This window comes from Alosa alosa, chromosome 3, assembly GCF_017589495.1.
Source record: "Alosa alosa isolate M-15738 ecotype Scorff River chromosome 3, AALO_Geno_1.1, whole genome shotgun sequence".
Lineage (NCBI taxonomy): Eukaryota > Metazoa > Chordata > Actinopteri > Clupeiformes > Clupeidae > Alosa > Alosa alosa.
The window spans coordinates 24828970-24850863 of NC_063191.1; the positions used below are offsets into that span (position 1 = coordinate 24828970).

The following is a 21894-nucleotide window of genomic DNA, read 5'->3' on the forward strand; positions in this document are numbered from 1 at the left end:
GCAACAGTAGTTCCCACTACTGACCATTTAAAAACTGTGAGAGGGCCCAGCCGTAGGTACAGCACTAGCCATAGCGGAGCAGGCAGAGGATCATTGAGAAATAAACGTGAATTAAAGCGACTGTCTTAAAGCGACAGTGCACAGTTTATACATTTGTTAAACAGAATAAAATTAGCAGTATGTTTAAGCAATTAATATTTTAAAAGAAATACTGGGCCCGCCGCCCAATTTTCAAAACCCAATGTGGCCCTTGAGCCAAAAAGTTTGCCCACCCCTGCTCTACAGTGTCTCAGCGCACACGCAAACACGCACGCACTAAACTTACACATACACCTTCTGGTGTTTGTGTGTGAGATGCTTGATTCAGTTGGAACGGAGGACTGTATGCTCGTTCTGCTGTAGGTAATGGATGACCAAGATCTAGTCAAACCCGAAATGAAGAACGTGGATTCACAGTAGTTGGTAGATATGTTTAGCAAGTGACTGGAAACCATGACACACGTCATCACTGTAGCTTCTGAGAGGAAGTGGGATTGGCGTTTGAGGTTTTGAATAATAGTGCATTCCAGAATTTAAAAAAAAAAAAAATGAAGTCAAGGGCAGGGCCTTCAATCATAATGAATGTGATTTCAAACATTAGTGCAATTAATAATGCACCATATGGACCGACACTATATATAGAACACTAGCACACACTCGACAAAGCACTTAAATGGTCTCAGTCTGTGTTCTTTTGTAAAGAGTCAAGTCCAAGCAGTGGTTTAACTGGACAGGAGGAAGTGAAGGCATTCTGTCTTTTTTCTTTTTCTCTGATCTTTCCTTCTCTCTGTGACTTTTTTTCCCCTCTGTGTCTGTATAAATCATCAGCTTAGAGAGAGGGGGAAGCTTTCTACACTGTATCCCATGAATAAAGTTTTGAATGTACATACAGATTCCCAGTCTGTTGTTGTCACTTCCAAGAAACTGTCAATGTGTGTGTGTGTGAGTGAGAGAGAGAGAGAGAGAGAGAAGACTGGGAGAGAAAAACAAGAATGAAGGTGTTACACAATTCTCCACACACAAGATTCAAAAAAACACTTGTTGCTTTATTGCCCCCTAGTGGCCAAGCCTAAAAGGCCCACACCTCAAGGAAATCGGACACTCAACATAATAAAAAAAAGGAAAAAGGGAGAAGAAATTGATCCTTTACAAATGGAAAATATCAAAATACACTGCCCTCATGGCTATCAAAACACAGATTATATACAGTGGAAATGCAGCTAACGCTAGCCTGCAGTCAGAACGAGCATACAAACTCATAAGCGCACGCTAACCTGCTGTCAGAGAAAGAGCATTCAAAACTCAGCGCACGTATAGAGCGCACGTATAGAGCATTTATGCTGCCTCTCACACAAGTGTACACATTCACACCCCCAAGAAGGGCATAATCAAGCACCCAGCCACACATGCATACAAACACACACACACACACACATGCATGCATACGAACACACACACACATGCATACAAACACACATACACATGCATACAAACACACATACACATGCATACAAACACACATACACGCCACCACGCCTTAACACATCCACACACTCATTCCTTCCAGAAGCTGCTTGTAACTTTTGCACAAACATCCCTATTCCCCTCAGTCACCATCCTTTGACCACCCCCAGCCGTCTCCTGATTGGCTGAAAGAAAGAGAGGCCCTGCTGCTCCACATCCACAGCTCAGCTGTCGGAGGTGGCCAGGGTCACCGTGGTGACGGGCTGGCTGATGCCGTGCAGCTGCACGCGCGCCAGCTTCTTCTGCTCGCATTCGGTCACCAGGCTGTTGAGCTCGGCCGCACTGTAGCCAATCAGCGTTCGCAGGTCGCACACAAACTTGTAGACGAAGCGCTTGCCCTGCACCTTGCTGATCATGTCACCGTCGTAGTAGTACCTGCCAGGGAGGAGGAAGAGGAGAAGCGGTCAGGGTGAGAGGTGGACGCGGGCACTAAACATACAAACAGGCCGAAGAGGCAGGACGCATTCATCACAGTGCAGCTTTAAAGGATGGAGCTGCCAAATGCTGCTGCCGTGTGTGTGTATTGTGGCCCTGAGCGCTGATGTGCAGTTCAATTATTAATTACATGTTCCATAATGTGACTCGAGGTGCAGCTCAATTATTCATGCCCTTGCGCTGTTGCATAATGCCAACAGCAGCACAGACTAATTTGAGAGAGAGAGAGAGAGAGAGAGAGAGAGAGGGAATGAGTGAGTGAGTGAGTGAAAGGGAGCGGGTATGAGTGAGTGAGTGAGTGAGTGAGACAGCAACACAAATAGAAATCAAAGCAAAAATGTTAAGCTGTGCTGAATGTGAATATTTTACTCCCTCTGTATGCATTCCAACAGTTTTTAATCTTGGTGCACTGTACAGAACGGCAGAGAAATAGAGAAAGTATATTTCTTCTGTCTGAGTGTGTGTGTGTCTGTCACACCGTGTGTGTGTGTGTTTGTGTGAGTAATGACTGCAGCCTGATGGCACATGGCGCTTCTGTGGTGTGCGGTCAGTACGGACCTGAGGGCTCTGCTGAGCTTCTCGTAGTTCATGGTGGGCTTGTTCTTGCGCTGGCCCCACTTCTGGGCCACCAGCTCGGGCTGGTTCAGCTTGAACTCGCCCTCCTCGCCCACCCAGGAGATGCAGTCCCGTGCGTCTTTATCCGTCAGCAGCTCCAGCAGGAACTGCCACAGCTGGATCTGGCCATTGTTACCTGGCAAAGGGGCAGAGAACACAGTCAAACAAACACGCAGATACAGTACATCTTCCAGACCTCTGTTTAGAATGTGTGCATCTGTTATCATTAACTTTAAATTGCGCACACACACACACACACACACACACACACACACACACACACACACACACACAGAGGTCCTCAGGTACCTGTGCGGTTGCCCGGTGAGCTGCGTTCCTCTCCACTGATGCGCGGTGCGCGCGGGCCTTTGTTCTGCTTCAGCACCTTGATGGCTGTAGGCGTGGTCTGCATCACAGGGGCCGGGATTATCTGCACCGCTGCAGGAGGAAGTCGGGGGAAATGGAGTCTCAACACACGGAATGAAGAAAAGCTACTGTCACAGATGACAAAATTCTGAACTGAACTGAGAACACTGCATAGAACTGAGGAGAGGTTAAAGTGAGTGGACTGAAGATTATTAGGTCATGTGTGCAAGTGAAACTCACGCTGGTCAATAGTCACGGTGGCCTCCTGAACAGCCTGTTCCTGACTGGCCAACACATCTGTAAGTAGAATCCATATTTGATTAGTTTAACAGAAAATAAGAAAAAACAGTAACAACTTATACATATATGGAATATTTATCAGACAGCTTGCCCCACATGCAGATCTAAATGAAATGGAAATCATCACAACCACCACTAGAACAAATAGAAATACGGTTCACACCGGGGTATACAGTTATTTACCACAGGAATTAAAAAGTCTATCACCTGCTGAACAAGGACTCACAAATACACACACACAAGGAATGCGTAACACTCACATTTGCGCAGCAGTTCCAGGTGGCTCCACAAGATCTCTCCGTTGGGAACCCGCTGCAGGAACTCGTCCTGGTTCAGGGAGCAGAGGTCACGACCTGGGATGTGGATGCTGCCCACCTCCATCTCCTCGATGCTGAACTCCTTCATCACCCACACTGCCCAGTGGATCACCTGGTCTGCTGTCCACTGCACCGGGTCTGAGAGATGAAAACACTGCTTAAAAGTCCACTTTAAACACTTCCACTGAAGCCAGTGGTCAATACAAGAGAAAATAAAATACAGGGAGTTATTTCATCCTAGTGTGATTCCATCTTTCAAGCATGCTATAGATATCATATGTTAAATGTATACCATTTTACAAATAGACATACTATATCCATCATCTTCCTATATCTCACAGCTTACAGCTTGTCACAGCTTAAAGGAGAAATACAGCGATGTTTCACATAGATCTACAGTAGGGGTCGACCAATTATCGGCCGGGCCGATTATTAGTGCCGATATTTAGCATTTTTATAATAATTGCTATCGGCCATTTTTTCCACCGATAAGCCGATATTGAAATGGATAAAGAATGAAACGCGCTACTTTGTCTGTAAAGTCTCTCACTCCCTGCATATGCTACTCTGTGGTCGCGAGCATTGTTCCGCCCACTACACCGTCTGATTTGTTAGTTAGCACGAATGCAGCCAATCAGGATCGAAGACTGAACACAGAGAAAGTTTAGGATTCTCACTGAGGCAGACTGTAGACTGGGCTTCAGCTGTACGGAGCTATTTTTCTAAGGTAAGGAAGGTAGCCTACCTTACATTGCTGAAGTTGCAATGAATCACAATAACAACAAAAAGCACCCACTTACTTCATTTAGCGAACTCCCGATTGATGCACGTTACTGATGCTGTTTACTAGTTAGCCTACAAACTCGGGTGCTGCGCGTCAGGAGCTCTTTGCCTCCGCTTCGTCCGTTAATTGTGAATAACGGGACACCACGGCGGACGTTATCCCTAGGCCTACATAGTAAACAAGTCCTAAATTATGCGATAGCGAACGTCAAAAAAGTCTAGTTGCTCCTTTTTGAAACGGACTGTCAAAAAAGACGCACCCAGGAGCACCCGTAATGTAATCCGACCTTAACTAAATCGCGTCCTGAGCTGGCTATTAACGTGCCTTTTAGGCTCTCAAAAGTGTAGCTTATAGCCTACATATAGACACAAATTGCATGCTTAAATAGCCTAAGAACTATTTTAAAACGGTTTTGTTGAACTATTCTTGCCATCACGCATGCACCTCTTCCTCTCCCTCTCTCGTGCTCTCTCTCCTCTCCCACTCTCGTGCACTCACACACACACACACACGACAAGCACATAGCCCATTGTGTAGGCCTAGTCTATGAAAATAATTGCCATCACTCAGCTCTTGGATTAACATGATACACAGGATTTACACTTGTGATGCAAGTTGATAGACAATTGTGTATCAAAAGAAGAAGAAAAAAGTTTGCATAATTAAATGCTTTTGAATAAAAATTTTGCAGCATATTGCCTTTACTATCTACGCCCCTTTTTGACAAAGTTGACATATCGGTTTTCGGCCTCCTGTTTTGGTAATAATTGATATCGGTATCGGCCCTGAAAAAACCATATCGGTCGATCCCTAATCTACAGTACAGGCCAAAAGTTTGGACACACCTTCTCATTTCAATGCGTTTTTTACATTGTAGATTCTCACTGAAGGCATCAAAACTATGAATGAATGCAAAGTTATTTGACCCACAGATGAATATTTGTCAAGTTATGGCTTGCTGAATATGGTACTAAATACTAGACATGTTTTCAGTTATTTCACACTTTTTTGTTAAGTACATAATTCCACATGTGTTCACTAATAGTTTTGATGAATCTACAATGTAAAGTGTCATGAAAATAAAGGAAACGCATTGAATGAGAAGGTGTGTCCAAACTTTTGGCCTGTACTGTATGTTTCTCGAGGTCACCGACTACTGTTGGTATGGAAAATGGGTTTTATCTAGCTCAAGTTGCTAGTTCCAAAAGCAAAAGCAACCAGGCAGCCACAGCGCTACACTCTGGGAGCATGAACATGGAGGCTCACATACATGCCCCCAGAGTGTAACGCTGTAGCTGCTAAGACATGGGTTACTCGGTAATACAAATGTTGCTATAGTTTTGACTATTGTGGTGGGTTAGCACACACTGGAGTAAAACCTTCCATACATGTTCCTGCGGCTGCAAGTCCACTCACCGTAAGGGATGTTGAGGCGGACCTGCTCTTTTCTGTAGCCCTCCAGAGCAGCCGCCCACCGCGTAACCTGCTCCGACGTGTCGTCTGCGATGGCCGAACGCTCCACAGCGATCATTTGACCGTCCTCCATCAGATGGGCCTCCTCGCCGGCCGCTGCGTCTGGGTCGATCACCACCTCCACCGTCTCCACCGGCTTGACGATCTCGAGAATGTTGAGCTTCTGCTCATCTGTAGGGCAGTGGCAGGGATATGGAGAAAATCAACAAGGGTGCAACAGTTAGCACTGCCTTCTAAAAGAACAATATGCCTGTGTTTGTGCTTGGGCATGTCTTGTTTGTATGTGTGTATAGAGTTACCTGGTCTGGAGATGATCTGCACACTGAGCTGTACAGTTCCATCTGTCTTCACACCTTGATCAAACAGGCTGTGCTCTGCTGATAGCTGAAAGAGGCAAAACAAGAGGGGGAGAAGGAGAATGTGAGATATACACCCATACAACCACTCCCATTTACCACAGGAAAGAACATGCTTTTCACATCACCCACAGAGTTACATACATGAATGTCTTGCAGACAGATCTCAAAGCCTTCCAGCGGGATCTGGAGACGGGGCTCCAGAAGCTTCTTGAGATTCCCAACTGGCTCATTGATGTCAATGTCCTGAGTGATGAGCTCAGATGCTGTGATGGTCTGTTCCTCCACTCTGGACACCCCCCCCACACACAAAGTCACAGATTAGATCATGACAAGCTGACAGCAGCAACTGAAAATTGTCTGTTCTTGCGATGTCACAAAGGGCCCCCCGTTAGTGGGTCTTGCAAGTCTGACAGAATAGGGCAATACAATGGCCACTGTTATAATGACGTCAAACTTTACCAGACAAAATATTACACTAATCAAATCATTATATGACTATTTGAGACACAAATCCTGTAGTGTATTTGCACAAAACTAAGAGGACTCATGTGACTCACCCCTCCTCCACACAATCCTGTTTATCTTGACCATCAATTTCAATTTCTATCATCTCTTCTGTTTCACTTTTTGACATCCCCCTTTAAATGTATTTTTGATAATCTAAAATGGAATAAAATACATGTTAAACATATATAATACAACTTTAAATGGGCTAGAACAACATGCACGTATTCAGTAAATCAAAGCATTTAATATCAACTAGCGAAGTTCCCAGGAATGTATACAATCAACCCTATGTAACCTGTGGGCCCATGTAGCCATCACGCAACACCGAGGCCTTGTCCGAGTGTAGGCCCTAACGACGTAACTATAATAATTTGCTAGAAAATCATTCAGGCATTTAATATAGATACAGCTTATAATCAGTGATTGCAATTGCAACATTATTACTTGATCTGAGAAGTTTGATGGCTACGTACGAGCAGAAATACCTTCCTAGCTATCAAATTGTTCGCAGACATTTCACAAGAGGGAGACGCGAAGCGACGCAATCGCAGATGATGATTGGAAGAAACCTTTTTGTTAGTCATTGTTTTGCGATAAACGAAATCGCAGACGTTACTCTATAACTTTAATCGAGTTAACTTCTTAGAAGACTTTTGATTCTGGAAACTTAAAACGGAAATGGAAGAAACGGAAACAAAACAACAGAAGGGCAATGTAAAAGCAGCCGGAAATCCTGGCCAAAGTCACGGTGCTGTCAAGACTTCCGAAAAAATGCTCCGTGAAAACGGATGGAATAGTGGCTTGAATAGGGGGTAAATACTCTTGTTCTATCCCATTTCTGGTTAAATAATTACATTTAAGCCATAAAAAACTATTTTGTGTGTCAGCTAGCAACAGTAAGCTAACGTACTACAGGCTCACGGCGTCGAAAACTTCGTGGTAACGTTACCCAAGTGGCTAACTGCAGCAAGCTAACTTACCCCACTTACGCACAAATGTTTTTTGTTGTAGTCTAGTAAGATGATTGCTGTAATTAAAACTTCGGCGTATTCTTTCTTATTAACGTTAATTAGACACGCTCGCTGTTTTGATTACTGAAATAGTTTCAATCTATCTAAGTAGACCAGCTAACTCCGCACGCTCGACATTTTTCTATTGACTGGTAGAGCTTCCAGATCCCTTGCCAAAGTTAGCTATGCTAACCAACATATATTCTGCTTAGCCGCATCAGATATGTAGCAAGTTAGCATATCCCCCATCATTTAAGATGGTGCATCAACGGTAGCATGCGTGTAGTTGGGCCACGTTAAAAAAGCGGGAAGTTTGTGGAAAGTGTAAATACGCATCATAGACTATTAAACGATGTTTGGTGGTTCTTTGGTAGAGCATTTAACTCGTGTACAATTGATAACAGTGGTGCACATACCTTTGTAATCGATCGACCAGTGAAGTTGAGGCCGAAAAAGGTTCTGGGTGTAGCCTGTAGCTTGGATGCTAGCCTTACTCTACGTTACACTTCTCATGCTGGCTAGTTTTTGGTCAACAACAGGGGGCGGGGATGAATGGAGGAAAGTTGTTGCGAGGATTTCAGCGCTCAATAATCAACATCAAAATCGTATGTCTTGTAAAGTACATATAGGCTAGTATGTTTGTACACTCGAGGAAAATTGCACCCATACTAACATTTCCGATGTTATGGTAAAGTCTCTAAGCATTTCCGATGCTTGGCATTTGGTCTTAAAGCGGAAGATAGATAGGCCACGGGCCCAGCGAAACAAACTTTTTTGAAAGGTTTGGCAATGCCGAATGTTTTTTGAATGTTAACATTGAACCTTTTGGGATGCGCTACCTATTGCCGCCCTGTGAATAGGTGTACCTTGAAAATCAATGCATTACAATACATTGGAAATACAGTACAGGGCTATGTATTGTGCATGTATTGTGGAGGAAGGTCAGGTGGGACATCAATGCACGTTAAATCTTATCTAGAGGTTATAGGCTTTTAGAAAATATATAATTTAGGCCGTTTTAACTGTTTTCCCTTAACAGGGAAAGTCCACATATCAGCTGTGTGTACAATTGGTTCACTTATATGCAAAACAATACCAAACTATGCACCTATGGCATATTTCAAATGTTATCACATTTAGAGGGTACATGCGTTTAAAACATTTTAAGTTAAAAGGCTGTTTAATTGCTTTGGTCCTGGTCTATGACCCATACCTAGGCGTGTATTGTATATTTGTGAAACGTGTAGCCTACATTGATACATTTTGGCCTCTACCAAACTGAACTGAACAGCCCTCTGGCCTATAGCAGTCAGAATGAATTAAAATCCCTCATTCTGGCCAACAGGACACTTACTGGATCTGCACCTTGCTATTTCAATTCCATGATCCATCTCTCTGTCCCCTCTTGCCCACTCCTGATGAACATCTGCTATGTCGGCCTTTATTAACGCTAAACGGTCCCAGTCGAGAATCTGTGATTATTTGTTGGTGGAATGATGTAGCATATCGGTTTGGCCGATATATCAACCATTGTTTGCCATTTTTAAACTTATCGGTGCATATTGATATCGGCAAACTCATATCGGTTTTGCCGATATTTGTCCAAATGTGCCTTTTTGTGTTTAATCCAACATACAGCTGGTTCAAATTTACTGTCACTAATTTTCTATTATTTTTATAAATTACTTGTTTGTTTTGTAGCCTAATTTGAATACTTGCAGTAGCATTACACTGATGTTTCTCATGTCATTTCCTGCACTTCTCTCACAAAACGAGTCAGCTGTCAGCATTCAAGGTTTGCATGTTGTGCGTGTTATCCAGACAGTGCATCCCTCTTCTCTCAGCCTGTCAGTGTGGAGAATAGCCTATAGCCTGGAAGCCTAACCTATACCAGCCTATTTGTATTTGTAGCCTACTTTTAGTACATTTAAGGTGTAAAAGGATAAACATTTACTCAATAAACGATCTTTAACTCCGTATTTTGCCCTTTTTTCTCATAGAAGTATTCAAATCAAATTCAGTATGTAATTTTGTTATTGCAACAGATCAATGAATATCGGCCCAGAATATCGGCCAAATATCAGTTATCCGCCATGCTAAATCATCGATATCGGCCTTAAAAAATGCATATCGGTCGACCCCTAATCTTCATGTAGTCTAACTAATTAATTAATTTTCCTTACAGAGGCGCCGTTTGTATGTTTATAGTTGTCGTTACTTTGTTGATATTCAATTTGGTCTATTACTAGGCCTAATATTGTTTATTTTTTTTATTACTTTACGACTTTACTTTAAACTGTGAATCTTTCTTCTGCTTGTCCATTAAGTAATAAAACATTGAATGTGTTATTAAAATGGTGGCTCATGGTTTTAATTGTGCAAGGTTCGTGAAAATGAAACCTACCAAATATAGAACTTAACATTTGGTTGCTATACACTAGGTTAAAACACTCAAACATTGCAATTGCATTGGAAGCTTTCCAATAATACTTGCACACATTGATCCAGATTTTAGTCTGCTACAAAAGAATGAAAACAGCATTTCTTCAATAGACAAAATCATCATCAATCCACATATTCAGTCACATTTGTTAATTACATTTGTCACATTTGATGTCAAGATATTTAGCACTTTGATTATGAGTTTATTCTTGGTAAAAAATGGAAATATGGTAAGGAAATGGTCAAATACAGACCAAGTGAGTAATAATGTAATGTATGACCAGAAACCAACCTTGTCTTCATATCCAAATGTAATTTAATAGAAAAGTTGACATATAAAACTGGCCTGTGATAAACTTCTGTAAAAAGAAATACTAGTGCATTTCAGGGGTTCTTGGCAAGACTTACATGGAGGTTTTAGAGGACCTGAAAATGACTTATTTTGAGATCTGACATGCATTATCATAGTCTGAACACTAGAGGGAGGAAAAGAGCTCAATTTCAAGAAGCTATCAAAAAGAAGGGCATTATGGACAGTGGCACACAGGAATATAGTGGATAGAGTTCATTGGAGGCCACCATCCCAATAATAGTGCAGAATAATTCAAAAGAAGAATTGAGTCGACTCCACCTCTATTCCAGTATTTTGGAAAAGGCACATGATTATATCATGAAGGACTTGGTGTGTTTGTAGAATCTCGGCTGTGAAGAGAAGTTAAAATGATTTGTGAACAATTCATGGATGGCTTATTTTGCTGACTTACTGTAGAGTACTGTATGATAAATGCATACAAATTAAGTTTCTGAAGGGTCACTTACATCTTGCATTGGAGGGCTGTAGTTGGGCTGGTTTCTAAGGCAACAACAGTTAAAAAAAAAAGTCAATTTCTGTCCTCAAAAAGACAAGTCTAACTATACTACACATTAATACAATATGCTAAATAGGGGTGTAAAGGTACACATATCCATACCGACCCGTTTAGGTACAGAATGTTAGGTTCAATACAGATCTGTACCAAATGCAGTATTTAACAGTAATCAACAGTAGGCTTTTTTGCGTGCGGACCATGTTTTCAATTTTAGTTCCCACGCAAACATATTAAGAGTGGCGGACCATATGTCAGTTTAGTCAACGTCAAAAAACATTTGACACCTTTTCAAAATATGCCCGTTGCGCATCAGAAATATTGTCAGTGGATTTTAGGTTACTGTACTGAAAATGAACCGAATCGTCACTTCAGACACACTGTACACACTGAACTGTGTACTGTTACACCCCTAATGCTAAATATCTACTTAACCAATAATGACTACATGCAGCCCTACACTGCCTTATACATTTGTGTTATTCCACAAGAGCAATTCTGTGGTCTAGCCTACTCACCGTCTTTGTTTGTTCTCTTCTGTAGAAAAAAACAGATACGATAATTCAAATTTATTTCTGCGGCATTCAGTGTTACAGTGTCTGAGTCACATTTCCCTATGTCTGAGACTGTTATTGTGTCAGTCTCATCTGGTGCTGGTCTGTTGTATCATCTTACTGTACACTATGTAGAGTATATGATCAGATGATCAGATATTTTTATGTGCCTTGTCAGATATTCGAGTTGTGCTTCAAACAGCAACATTTATCTTTGATGAGAGTACCAGTGGAACAGTTTATTCTGCATAACATCATTTCAAAGACGCCTTCCACACAGCTGATCAAATGCGCCACGGCGCTCTGATGGCTTTGGGTCGCCGGTGCTAATGCGGCAGACGCTGGAATGGCACTGGCCGGGCCTTCAGAGGGCAAGATGGCTGTCAGAGATGCTGCGCTAATGCGGCAGACGCTGGCATGGCACTGGCCGGGCCTTCAGAGGGCAAGATGGCTGTCAGAGATGCTGCGCTAATGCGGCGAGTACAGTGTGGGCAGCTGCCAGAGAGAAAGCGGGGCATGATGTGGAAGTACTCACTGGGTTTGCGGCGGCGGCAGCAGCAGCCCCGTCTGTAGCAGAGGCAGGCCCCCAGACAGCACAGGACAAGCAGGAGGAACGCACCCGCCCCAACAGCAATGAGCAGCGGCAGACTTAGCTCAACTAAGAGAGAGGGAGAGAGAGGTTTATCTAGTTAGCTAACACACATGCACCAAGAGGGCCCTTCAGTACACACATGCACCAAGAGGGCCCTTCAGTGCTGTGTTACACTCCCTCTTCACATCTGGTCATCATGCGCAGGGAAAGCTTCAATAAAGCATCAGATTGTCTTTGTCAGATTATCATTACAACCATTTGTTGTCAGCGCCATACACCACTGTACCTACACTCCTTGACTTCCATTTTGTGTCCTGGACAGCTTTTGGGGGGCCCCACCTCATTGGAGGATTCACAGCGATAATGTCCAGCATCAGCTTTAGAAACAGCTTTAAACTTCTGCTTAAAACAAAGGATTGTATTATATCTACTTTCTGTACAATGTTGTTAGGATAAATTCCAGTAATCACATATAACACTGGAATAGAATATTCCCTTCTAAAGAAAAAGAGGAAAGGAAGGAGAAGGACTTGAGACAGATTATGGAATGCATTATTGAAGCATTACAACAAGCTGAGTGACATTAGCCATGACCCATTAGGGTGTGTGGTGGTGTGTCTCTCTCACCAGTGTTCCACTGTGTGTGTCCAGGCTGTAGTGGCTGTCCAGTGTGTGTCCTGCAGCCATGGCCTTGTTGTCTTTGTACCAGCTGTAGGTGGCAGCGGGAACGCTCAGTTTGTCCTTGCAGTGCAGCTCCACAGCTGAGCCACTCAGCACAGTCTCAGGGACCTCACAGGACGGGGTGTGAGGAGGCACTGCACACACACACACACATGAGTGGCAGAAGAAACTGTGTCTCGGAACTTGTCAGTAATTCTTTGTTTAAAGCTAATTGAATAACTGGTCACTAACCGTCTCAGTTGATAACATTAAAAAATTCTGTTTTTAACTAAGTGGATTTATTAGCAAATTAAAGTGTCTGCTTGAATCTGTCAGCTGTTGACAGAGGCGGTTGAGACTTGATTATCATGTTCACTAGCCCTCTCACAGAAACGAACTGCGTTTTGTTTTGGAGGGACAAAGCCAATGGCACACCAATAAAACTTTGAAAAAATACTGATTTGAAGAATCAGAAAAGCATGACCACTAGATCCCCGAAAACACACCTAGTACATTGAGGGTAACGTTGATCTCTCCCAAAGGGACATGATCCATCTTGGCAGTGACCTCACAGCGATACACCCCTGTGTCTTTCTGGGTAACACTGTGCAGAGTCACTGTAGCACCGTCAATGGAAGCTCGACCTGCATAGGGCTCTAAGAATGCAGAGAATGCCAGGATGCAGTTTTATCAGAGGGAAGGACAAAAAGGATTTGACAGGAGAGATGATGCGAAAGGAAAAGAGGTTTAGGAAGCAAGATCATTTCTCACAGGGAAAGTAAGAAAGGACCTCATCTACCTTTGAAATTGCCCTCAAAATAAACAAAAGTGATCCCCTTCCCATTCTTCTTCCACTCGATACGAGGGTTGGGGTCTTTCTCTGTCTTGAACTCGCAGGACAGGACAGCATCTGGGCCAGAAAGATAAGGTAGGGGAGATCAAACGATCACAGAATCTTCTCTGACACAGTGGATCATGTTACGGTGGCTCAACCCCATCCTCCTACTTACTGGAGTTCTCATGGGCCACCACCTTTGCCTTGCTGGTGCTCACAGTGACTGAAGCTGTGGGTGAAGCTGAGAGAAAAGTAAAAATATGATTGAGAGTACTAAGCACAAACAATCACAAACATAATTCAACCAAGCATTATTAACAATATTTTAGTAAGTTTTAGAGCAAGTAGCCTATGTTCTATATGTACTGTCTTACATAATCAGCTTATCTGCTCTTTTTTATGAGATTAATAAGAATTGTCATTGTATAAATGTGTGATGTTACATATTATATTATATTATATTATATATATGTGCACATGACACATACTCCCCTCTATTCATGACCAGCATTCTTAGACTGATCCAAGCCCATTCGTACCAGGAGCGGGCTTGTACATATAGGAATGTGTGTGATGGATGAGCCTGAGACAGCCTGTTAGGAGGCTGGGAGCACCCAGACGTGACATGATAACACACACACACACAGAGAAAGGGCAGGGAAGAGAAGGAGCAAAAATAGGACACTGAGTAAAGAATGGTAAAGAAAGAGTAAGATCTGAGCTTGCTGTGTGTGTGTGTGTGTGAGAGAGAGAGAGAGAGAGAGAGAAAGATGGAGTTCTCCATTATCACTTAAAGTTCCTGTTCTTAATCTCTGGTATGTGTGAAATGTTTTTGTGAGCATGTGTCTCTGAATGTCTATTTGTTAGAGTGTAAGTTTGTCCTCTATATATATTTGTCTTTGCGTGGTCTGCAGAGGTGAGGGCATTAGGAACAAAGGTTCTTTTTAACGCTGTAATTTAAGCTCTACAATGCTGACTCTGGAGGGAGAGTTAAAATCACACTGCCCCCTATAAAATCCCCCACCATGAAGAATCATTCAGTCACTAAAAGTGCACAGGGAATACCACTGACCTCCTTATCAGCAGCAGAACTGCCCTGCGATCTGGTGATGGCCATATTGGATTTTATTTTTATTTATTTTTATCATTTTTCAATATATAGAACTAACTGGACTAGTGTTTTGGTAGGCCTATCTTGTTCAAATACTGACATCACACTGTATTAACACAATTCAATATGAGCAACATTTACATTTAAATAATTTTGTGAAAACTATTGATAAATTCAGATTATTACAGTATATTCATACATTTTAGCATATAACAAGTTTAAATGGTGTGTTCAACTGCCCCATGCAAAGTTGACAGAAAGTTGATTGAAATCTGACTCATAAAAGTTGTCAGTTGACCATCTCCGTGTCAATGACTGTCTCATTATCAGCTGGGTCGAGCAGGGGACAGCAGCGACATTAAACAGCCTTGTTGTCAGATCTGAATGATTGGGCTTCACAGGTCCTGGGTAGGAGGCATTCTATCAGCCCCCCAATCTCAAGTTCAAAGGGCATGTCAGAAGATCACGTAAACACATGGCCCATGGTCCCCCACCCAAACTGTCCCCTCCTCATATGACCAGTGTTTGAACACAATCTGAGAGAAATGTGCATTCTTTACGAAACACAAAGCCTGTAATGTTGTGGACTATTAATGTTTTTTTTACAAAACACAAAGCCTGTAATGTTGTGGGCTATTAATGTTTTTTTACAAAACACAAAGCCTGTCATGTTGTGGACTTTTAATGGTATTTGGGTACTAGGTGCACATGCAGTAGCCTGGCTACAATACAAGTGATCAAATAGACATACTTAACCAAAATAATTAGAAGCGTTCACTAGAAAAGGTAATATTCTCACATAAAAATCAATAGGCCAGTGAACATTTTCTTAACTTTCTTCATGCTTTCACACCAACTCAACAGGTTTGAATTAACACGTTACCTGAAAGACTCCAGCTTACAATGAACAAAGAGAACAACAAAAACGTATATAAGTATATCCACAACGCCATTTTAAGTATGCCAATATTATCTGGAGACTTTTGGGGGTTCTTGCGCGCATGACATGCTGTTTGAGATGCGGCATTACATTAGAGTTCGGATAGTCACATATAGGCTATAACCAAAAGTCATTTGAATGCACCAATTTTGAATGTAGCATTGTAGTAATAAAGAATTACATTAAACACCTACGATGCAACAAAGCCAGGAGCATTGGAAATGCCAAAAGCCGCGTGCTGTCCATCTTCGTTCGGCCAGGGTCAGGTCCGTAATTGTAAAAGCTAATGAGCTGCACTCTTCCTTCAAATGATGATGTACAGTCCTGTTCAGTCTAACTTCAAGTAAATTGGCAAGATTGGCGCAATTCGATAGGTCACAGAAGCGCGCGCGCAAGATGTTCTCTCAAAGGATAATTACTGCACCCTTGCTCTCCTCCCTACTGCGCCCCTCTTTGAACTAGGGATGAAAAAGTTTGAAGAAGGCGGTGACCAGATAACTAGCTTGTATAGATTGATAGGCCTACTACTGTTGAATATTCCATATAGGCTACACGTTTTCAGAGACTTACCTGATCACTACTACTAGACGACTTATCAAAAAACAAGATTCACAAACTAATTATCATATTTTAAAAAATCATTTTAGGATTGAGTTGGTTTTGCACAATAGATCATGGCAACTAAGGGGTGAGTTACTTCAGTATGCTGTATTATAATAAAGAAAGTATTCGCAAACATCCAACATATGAAATGTAAACAGCCCATTCTCACCATGTGGTGGCCTACCTCTGAGTTTAGCTTCCAAGTCAATTCTCCTGACTGCCTATAGATGGCCTTACTTCACAAGAGACAGACAGACAGGCACAAGCAAAGCACAGGCTCAGTACAACTTTTTGGATAGGCCTACAGCTCCCTGATAATTAGGACAAGAGTGAAGTATTTCCTATTTTCTGATGGGTATATCCATATATCCAATTAATAAACTCATAGGGCAATGACGCTCATACTGTATGATTGGGGCAGCCGTGGCCTACTGGTTAGCGCTTCGGCCTTGTATGCCGGTTCGAACCCCGACCAGTAGGCACGGTTGAAGTGCCTTTGAGCAAGGCACCTAACCCCTCACTGCTCCCCGAGCACCGCTGTTGTTGCAGGCAGCTTACTGCGCCGGGATTAGTGTGTGCTTCACCTCACTGTGTGTTCACTGTGTGCTGAGTGTGTACACTAATTCACGGATTGGGATAAATGCAGAGACCAAATTTCCCTCACGGGATCAAAAGAGTATACTTATACTTATACTTGATTGGAGGATCTCTCTTTCTTTAAAACATGGAAAGGAAAACTAATTCCTACTAATCACATTTACAGTAAACAAACATAAGCCTATTAATATCCTCATGTTGTTAACAGAATATAACAGAACAGATTTCAACAGACACAAATAAAAGGTCATAAACCAGACAATAAATGATGTCTGAGGAGTAAAGTTCACAGTCTATAAAATAACACCAGGAAATGAACCACTTTGACAGGTTTCTCACCTAAACTAAATTCCCCTGAAGAAAGGCCACACATAGGGTTGTTACTGCAACCTTCATTTTAAGAAATGCCCTTTAACTCCCAGAGCCCATCACTGGCAAGCAACAAGGCCCAAAGAAGTTTACATCTTCTCTTAACTGAGAGTTCAGTTTGAGAGTAAGTATCATTTATGCCCTCTGGTGGTGAGATGACATCATACACATGAACAGATGCTGATCTCAGTTTGGGGATGTAGGCTAAGATACTACAAATCTCTATTTCAAATGGGTGTTTACCTTTCGGGATGTGGCAAAGAACACTTCTAATATTGGTTTCTTTTTGTCACACATTAAAATAAAGTGTTTGACTTGTGTGCTATGAAATAGAGACCACACAGTTAGTACTCAGGCTTATAATGTTGATAGGCTTTGTGTATTTAAAATGTAAGTGAATTCATGTCTTAAACAGGCAAACAGGGAGTATAACTGTATGGCAAACAATGGCTATAAACAGTCTCATAAGCATGTGAGTCAGGGTAAATATGAACCAGGAACTATGCTGGGAAAACATAATTTAGCCATCATTTAGATAAGGGTATTTCAAGGTCAGAATTCTGAAGCACTCATTGGACAGTGTTAGTAGCTGAGCTATACATAAGAAATAAATAACCAGATTTCCAAGCGCATTTCCAGAAACCAGGAGCAAAGAGCACAAACAAGAACCGCAGCAAGTCACACAAGATATCAACTGGACAATACAGGTGAGTCACCCCAAACAGCCACATTGCAACTCAAATACTAAACAGACACCACCATACTAACAGAATAACAGGAAAATATATTGCTTTTTATATCATTTTTTGGGTGTTGCTAATCATTTAAACTACAGACACGGTTGCAACGGATGTCCTTTTGTAAAGGGTGGGGGGTAGATGGTACCAATAATATGTCAAAGTCAAAGTCTTATGGTATATGGTATGCAACTAATGCAAAGATGTACTGCTTTTGGTTACTTATAAGATGAATGTGCAGACAATTTATGACCCTATGTATACTTATGAGACACACCACCTTTGAGCATTGTGCTGACAGACTTCTAAGCAACACAATGATTGTATCCTCTAGCTGATTCTCAGCTTGATAACCAGACCTTGTCCCTCTGACTTTTATTTAACAGAGATGAAGATTTTTTTCTTCTGTCACTAACCCTCACAGGTAAGATCTCTTGGAGTGTGTCACTGAATAGATCATTCATAATTCTAAAGAAATATTAACCGTTGACCTTTACAGCACAGTCTTTCTCTTTATCCCTGCCTTCTTATCTAATGGAACATTTCTGCAGAAATAGTCAAAGAGAAAAGTAGAACAGAGTGGATTCTGTTGTCATTTCCCCCAGAAAAAGCCTACATTATAGACACATTATAATAGTCTCAAGAAATATGCAACATTTATTCTCTCGAACACATAATTGATTTTAACACACTAATGATAATTATTTTTGTTCTTTAGTGGCCCTTGGAGTACCAGTGCCAGAATTGGTTCCAATGGACCTACCACAAGAGGAGGCCGTTCCACGCCTGGCCGCTATTCTACCAGTGCAAGGCCATGTGGTCCAGGCAGATGTCAAACCAGATGCAGGTCTGGAGAAGATGGAGAGCCCTGCTGAACTGCGCCCTGTAGTTCAAGAGGAACCAGCTCCAGTTAAACAAGAGGCAGTGGTTGAGGAAAAAACAGTTCAACAGGAACCAGCTCCAGCTAAACAAGAGACAGTGGTTGAGGAAAAACGAGCTCAAATGGTCCCTGTTGTACAGGACAAGCCTGCTGAGCAGGAACCTTTAGAACAGGACAAGCCTGCAGAGCAGGAAACTTTAGAACAGGACAAGCCTGCTGAGCAGGAACCTTTGGTAGAACAGGTCAAGCCTGCTGAGCAGGAACCTTTGGTAGAACAGGTGCAGGAAGAGGTCCATAAGGAGGTCCAGCCCAAGGAAGATGTTTTGGATGAAAATGTTTCTGACCTGAAAGAAAGCCTGAGTGCAAATCGTCTCCCAGTAATGGAAGAAAAGTATATCGTAAGCGATGAGCCAGTGATGAGGTCAGAATTTCCAGTGGAGGAAGAGACAGTTGTGCAGGAGGTGCACCCAGAGCCAAGGAGGCCTGGATTGGTAGAGGAGCCAAGGATGGAGCTGATAGCCGAAGAGGAGGAGGGCATGTATGGCAAGTTAACTGAAGAGGAAGATGAGATGGCTGAAGTACCTGAGATGGTGCTGGAACCCCTGCCGAAGGAGGAGCCAGTAGAAGATGGCGCCGGGACAGAGACAGATTTATTGGACCCAAGGCTTAGATTGGTGGAAGAGCCGACAATAGAGCTGGAGCCTCTGTTTGGAGAGGAACTCACTTCCGCCGATGAGCCAGGATCAGAGACTGTGCCTGGAGAGGAGGAGGAACTCATGGGGGAAGAGGGGCCAGTCATGCCAGGTGAAATGGTGGTTGAGGAGGAAGAGTCACCAGGTCAGGAGCCCATCATGGATATAGACCCAGACGAGGAGCCAGTTCCTTGGGCACGGTCTGGTTTGGCAGAGGGGCCTTTGATGGATGGTATGACTGTGAAACAGGCAATGATGGAGGAAGAGCCTGATATGTGGGTGGGGCCAGGTGTGATGAGGGAAAGGCACATGCAGAACATGGAGGAAGAGCCTGAGATGTGGGCGCGGACAGATGAAGATGCTGCAGCAATGGCTAGAGAAATGGACATGGACAATGAGATTTTAGTGGGAATGGAGAGTAGTGATGGTGAACAGGCAAGACCTTATGCAGAAGATGTAAGACCTATGGATGGAGAGTTCCCTAATGCAGGTGAGATAGGGTGTGAGGAAGAAGGCTGCTATCTAATCACACTGTTACATTGACATTAGTGACTGTCTTGACAGACCAAAATATATAGTATAACTCTGTGATGAATGACATAAAAGAGAAGAAACAAACAATGATAGAAAAACACTACACATATAAATGTGATATTTAAATGTGGTATTTACAATAAACACAAATTCATTCTAAAACAGTATTTTGAAGAATAATGAGTATAGTAGTATCTAACCAGATTTAGCAGATATATGTCTTCTTCCAGGCAAATGTATTTGCATTTATGAGTATGCACGTTCTTTTAGTGTACACCAAGAGGGGCTCATGCAGTGGAGCGATCATTGATGGTCGGTGCCACCAGTTCTTCCGAGGACCCAAGGAGGCAGCAGATGCTGAGGTAAAGTGGCATTCAGCACCTTACAGACAAATCATTAATAATGGGTGAAAGCAAGAGAGAGAGAGTGTGGCAGAGGAAGAGAAACGGAAAAAAAGAAGAAAGATTGACATCCTCTAACCTGGTAATTGCCTTTTTGTCCAGTTCTTCTGCCAGAACAACTTCCCCAACGGTCACTTGGCCTCCGTCACCAACCCTTACATCCACCAGCAGATGATGAACCTCATGGCACAGAACGGTGGCTACACACGCACCTGGGTTGGAGGACTCAAATACCTGAAGGTAAGTCTCCGGGTGCTGGGCTCTATGAGGACGTCCATTGACCTGCATATATTGAAACTTTAGCTCCGAAACTCAAAGGTCACTGAACCTGGACCACCCCTTTGTTTCAGACTGGCCGCTTCATCTGGCTGGACGGTGCACACTGGGGGTATGCTGACTGGCTCCCTGGGAAACCCAACGACACCATTGGAGTAGAGGACTGCATAGAATTACTCAGTGAGTTGCACAGACGTTGCCATTACATTCACTTCACATGATTAACATAGTTTTATCTCTGTGTTTTTTTTCAAATAAATAATAATTTATATAATAATGAATAATAATAGTAATAATCTCACAAAGCATTCATTTAGAAATATCATATTGACTTGTCTCGTATCACTTAATACAATCCTCTGTGTTTACAGGTAATGGGAAGTTTAATGACATGCCATGCTGGGACCTACGGGCTTACATTTGCTCATATCCTCTGTGAGTCAGCAAGACCTCTGTGATGGGATCTTCCATCTTCAGCACAAGTCGGACCTGATTATTTCCATTACCATGGCATTCCATTGGTAATTATAGTGAATGAGAGAAGTCATTAACCTGGCCAAGTCTTCAATGCTCCTGCATGCACCACACCAAGATTGGTGCTCCACTGTACAGGCCTACGCACTTTTGTTATATTGTTGTATTTTTTTACACATCAAGCCATTAGTTATTGGTTGTTGTCTTCTGATATAAATGTTTTGTTAATAAATAAAATTCTTCAAAAACTGTTCACTTGATCTTGACTTGATTTGTAACAATTATTGACCGAAGTGCACAAAATGCTCAGACAATCTTTTTCATAAAGTCACTCTACAGACATGGCCACATCCATGTATGTATTCTTGAAAAGTCCTCTCTCAAGTATTACTCTGATACAGATCTCTTTGACCCGCAATCTCTCATGTCTTCCTCCCTCACTCTGATCCTGATGGTAACATATCTGGCTACCTCATCTCATGTCAGAGTAAATAGCATCATTCAGCACCATAAATATGAATAGATCTTTATCCATGCACATCACACTGGTTCTAGCCTGGCGGGACAAACCCTGCAATGGGCTGCAATTACACCGGGGGGCT

At 42.5% G+C, this 21894-nt stretch overlaps 3 protein-coding genes across 8 annotated transcripts; 1 reads left to right on the top strand and 2 right to left on the bottom strand.

Moving 5' to 3' along the window:
• Positions 1-1064: 1064 nt before the first annotated feature.
• gabpa (GA binding protein transcription factor subunit alpha) lies at positions 1065-8241 on the bottom strand. Of its 5 annotated transcripts, none has more exons than XM_048239306.1 (10): positions 8146-8241; positions 6770-6872; positions 6354-6498; positions 6153-6237; positions 5797-6024; positions 3540-3734; positions 3220-3276; positions 2923-3051; positions 2557-2749; positions 1065-1938 (listed from the first exon to the last, which is right to left on the bottom strand). In XM_048239306.1, exons 2-10 carry the CDS (start codon positions 6844-6846, stop codon positions 1728-1730), a joined length of 1320 nt encoding a protein of 439 aa, XP_048095263.1. In that variant the 5' UTR covers positions 6847-6872; positions 8146-8241; the 3' UTR covers positions 1065-1727. The 5 variants fall into 5 exon arrangements, with proteins under 5 accessions (XP_048095263.1, XP_048095266.1, XP_048095262.1 ...); XM_048239309.1 differs by lacking the exon at positions 8146-8241 and adding an exon at positions 7709-7891; XM_048239305.1 differs by lacking the exon at positions 8146-8241 and adding an exon at positions 7700-7891.
• A 2112-nt stretch (positions 8242-10353) lies between these two features.
• On the bottom strand, positions 10354-16226 carry jam2b (junctional adhesion molecule 2b). 2 transcript variants are annotated; one of them, XM_048239311.1, is made up of 10 exons: positions 15924-16226; positions 13854-13919; positions 13643-13753; positions 13350-13499; positions 12811-12998; positions 12474-12582; positions 12127-12249; positions 11556-11574; positions 10991-11024; positions 10354-10873 (listed from the first exon to the last, which is right to left on the bottom strand). In XM_048239311.1, exons 1-10 carry the CDS (start codon positions 15973-15975, stop codon positions 10835-10837), a joined length of 891 nt encoding a protein of 296 aa, XP_048095268.1. In that variant the 5' UTR covers positions 15976-16226; the 3' UTR covers positions 10354-10834. The 2 variants fall into 2 exon arrangements, with proteins under 2 accessions (XP_048095268.1, XP_048095267.1); XM_048239310.1 differs by lacking the exons at positions 10354-10873; positions 10991-11024; positions 11556-11574 and having other exon boundaries at positions 11862-12249.
• Positions 16227-18375: 2149 nt separating this feature from the next.
• On the top strand, positions 18376-21543 carry si:ch211-160b11.4 (fibrous sheath CABYR-binding protein). The gene is made up of 6 exons (XM_048239304.1): positions 18376-18459; positions 18754-20097; positions 20412-20503; positions 20645-20782; positions 20893-20998; positions 21190-21543. Exons 2-6 carry the CDS (start codon positions 18789-18791, stop codon positions 21255-21257), a joined length of 1713 nt encoding a protein of 570 aa, XP_048095261.1. The 5' UTR covers positions 18376-18459; positions 18754-18788; the 3' UTR covers positions 21258-21543.
• The last annotated feature ends 351 nt before the right edge of the window (positions 21544-21894 follow it).